General features: G+C 51.8%; 1 protein-coding gene across 1 annotated transcript in view; it reads right to left on the bottom strand.

Moving 5' to 3' along the window:
• LOC105518389 (intraflagellar transport protein 172 homolog) overlaps positions 1-2229 on the bottom strand; it is a 25924-nt gene that overhangs the window by 6698 nt on the left and 16997 nt on the right. Inside the window, exons 12-16 of the mRNA XM_011951370.1 lie at positions 2015-2108; positions 1802-1866; positions 1430-1610; positions 1078-1187; positions 830-959 (exon numbers count right to left, since the gene is read on the bottom strand). Of these exons, the coding sequence (XP_011806760.1) occupies positions 830-959; positions 1078-1187; positions 1430-1610; positions 1802-1866; positions 2015-2108 (580 nt within the window). The remainder of the gene's footprint in view (positions 1-829; positions 960-1077; positions 1188-1429; positions 1611-1801; positions 1867-2014; positions 2109-2229) is intronic.

Genomic DNA, 2229 nt, shown 5'->3' with positions numbered 1-2229 from the left:
ATCACAGCACAAACCTAGATGGTACAGTCTACTATACACCAAGGTAGAGGTTGCGTAGAACTTATTGCTCCTAGGCTACAAACCTGTTCAGCACATTTCTGTACTGACTACTGTAGGCAACCATAACACAATGGTAAGTATTTGTATACTGAACCTATCTAAGGCCAGGCGTGGGATCATCTCAAGTGATCCACCCGCCCCGGCTTCCAAAGTGCTACAATTATAGGGGTGAGCCACCACACCCACCCATGTGGTCTACTGTTGACTACAACGTTGTTATATGGCATATGACTGTATATATCCTGTTGGTTTCTCCAATACAGTATGTCTTATTATTTATGACACATACTGGCCTGGCTTAATTTGCTGGAGGCTTCTTTTCAGGAAATGTTGGGTGGGGGAGACGGAGCCCAAGCTTTTTTCATGTTCCCTGTCTGGCCAGTTCCTGTGCATGGAGTTGCCCTTCCAGCTCCTATCCAAGTCCTCCCTCCTCCTTCACAGAGGCTTCCTGACCCCTCTAGCCCACAGAGATCTCACCGTTCTCTGAATTCTACTTTAAATCATGCACTTTAGTCTTTACTCAGATATGATATTGAGCCATGTGTTGGTCTAACTCCCCTAACTTTTGGCTGTCAGGGTCTGTCTTATATCCGCTTTTACAGCCTTCAGAGGTTCTGGCTCTATCATCCAGCAGGCACTCCACAGATTCCTGCTACCTGACTGAAAAGAAAAAGACACAAGAGGAAAGAGCTGCAGATGTGAGAAGTGGAGCTGAGTGTGAATAGAGGCCTAGGGAGAAGGAACACCAGAAAGGGCCTGCTGCCCTCACCTTCATCCAGCACTTCTCCGCCAGTCCACTGTTCCCAGAGTCTCGCACTTTGAGGTAGCAGTCCACAGCACGGCTGTACTCTCCAGCCTGCTCCCAGTGTCGAGCTTGTTCCACGAGTCCCTCCACACCCCTGTGGAGATGAGAACGCTGGGACTTGGCATGGGGGTGGGGAGCAGCGTGCTCTATCCTGTGCACGCCTCATGACCCTCCCAGCCCTGCCAGTGCTGCCTGGACCTCTGGCCTCATACCTGGCCCCCTTCTTAGTAGCTTCCCGCTCATACTCTTCCTGCAGAGCCTCCAGCTGGCTGGGCACATAGTCCTTGCAGATCCGCAGAGCGTCACTCCATAATCCAGCCTCCTGCTCAGATTTCCAGGTATCAAGAGGGCAGAGGCAGGCAAGACACTTCCCACTGCCACACAGGTGCTCTGGCCCACAGACTCCTGGGTCCTTGGACCTCTCTTCTCCTTCCTCTTTCCTGTCTTTCCCACTCCCCAGTACTAACCTCCCTGATGTTTCTTCATACCAGGGGTCAGTGTGGCTCTCTGTGGGCTCTCAGAACCTCTTCCCCTCCCCTCATGGCCCTGCATCCAGTGCCCCACCTTATAATAATTGAGGGCCAGGCCTGGTCTCTGGGCCCGGAGCAGCAGCCCTTCTGCTTTCTGAAAGTCCTTCTCCTCCAAGGCCCCCCGGGCCTGTCCCACAAGCACCTCGGCGACACTGTCGGGGTCGTGGGCCTCAGCCACACGCTGAGCTGCCTCCCAATCCTGGTTATGGACAAACCTGCCTCCAGATGGGGACAGAGGAGAGACTGAGTATAGGACTGAGGCCCCAGTAGTGGGAGACAAACAGCCATGTCACTGAGGGGTGTAACACTGATTTGTTCTAGGTTTGAGTGAAGGTCAAGATAATCACGAAAGATCCTAGGACTGTGACTGGGGAAACAGGATTAAGGAATGTATGGGGTAACTCACATGAGGACTGCTTCCTTGGGTTTACCAGCTCTGATGAATTCAGCTTCAGCCTCTTCGAATTTCCCCTACAGGGAGAGCAAGTCAGCCGTGCATGGTGAGAAGGAGACTGGCATCACAGGCAGGCATGAGCCTGGGGGTATGCACACCCAGGAGCAGTACACTAGGGGATGGAGTAAGAGGGCTCTGCGGTCAGGGTCCAAGTCACACCCATACCTCATCCTCCAGGAACATAGCGTATTTGAGATGAACCTCAGGGGTTTTGTGCTTGAGGGCCAGCCGAGAGAGTTCAAATGCAAATTCAAAGGAGCTGAAACAGAAAGTGCAGATAAGGTTTTCTTACTTCATGCTTCCATTCAAAAAAGGAACAAGACAAGACAAAACAGAAAGGACAGAGTTGAGGGGAGAAAAAGTGACAGATTTAAGGATAA

Source organism: Colobus angolensis, unplaced genomic scaffold (assembly GCF_000951035.1).
Source record: "Colobus angolensis palliatus isolate OR3802 unplaced genomic scaffold, Cang.pa_1.0 Scaffold109, whole genome shotgun sequence".
In the NCBI taxonomy this organism is placed as follows: Eukaryota; Metazoa; Chordata; class Mammalia; order Primates; family Cercopithecidae; genus Colobus; species Colobus angolensis.
The sequence above is the reverse complement of the archived record's forward strand: the minus strand, read 5'-3'. Positions and strand labels throughout refer to the sequence as shown.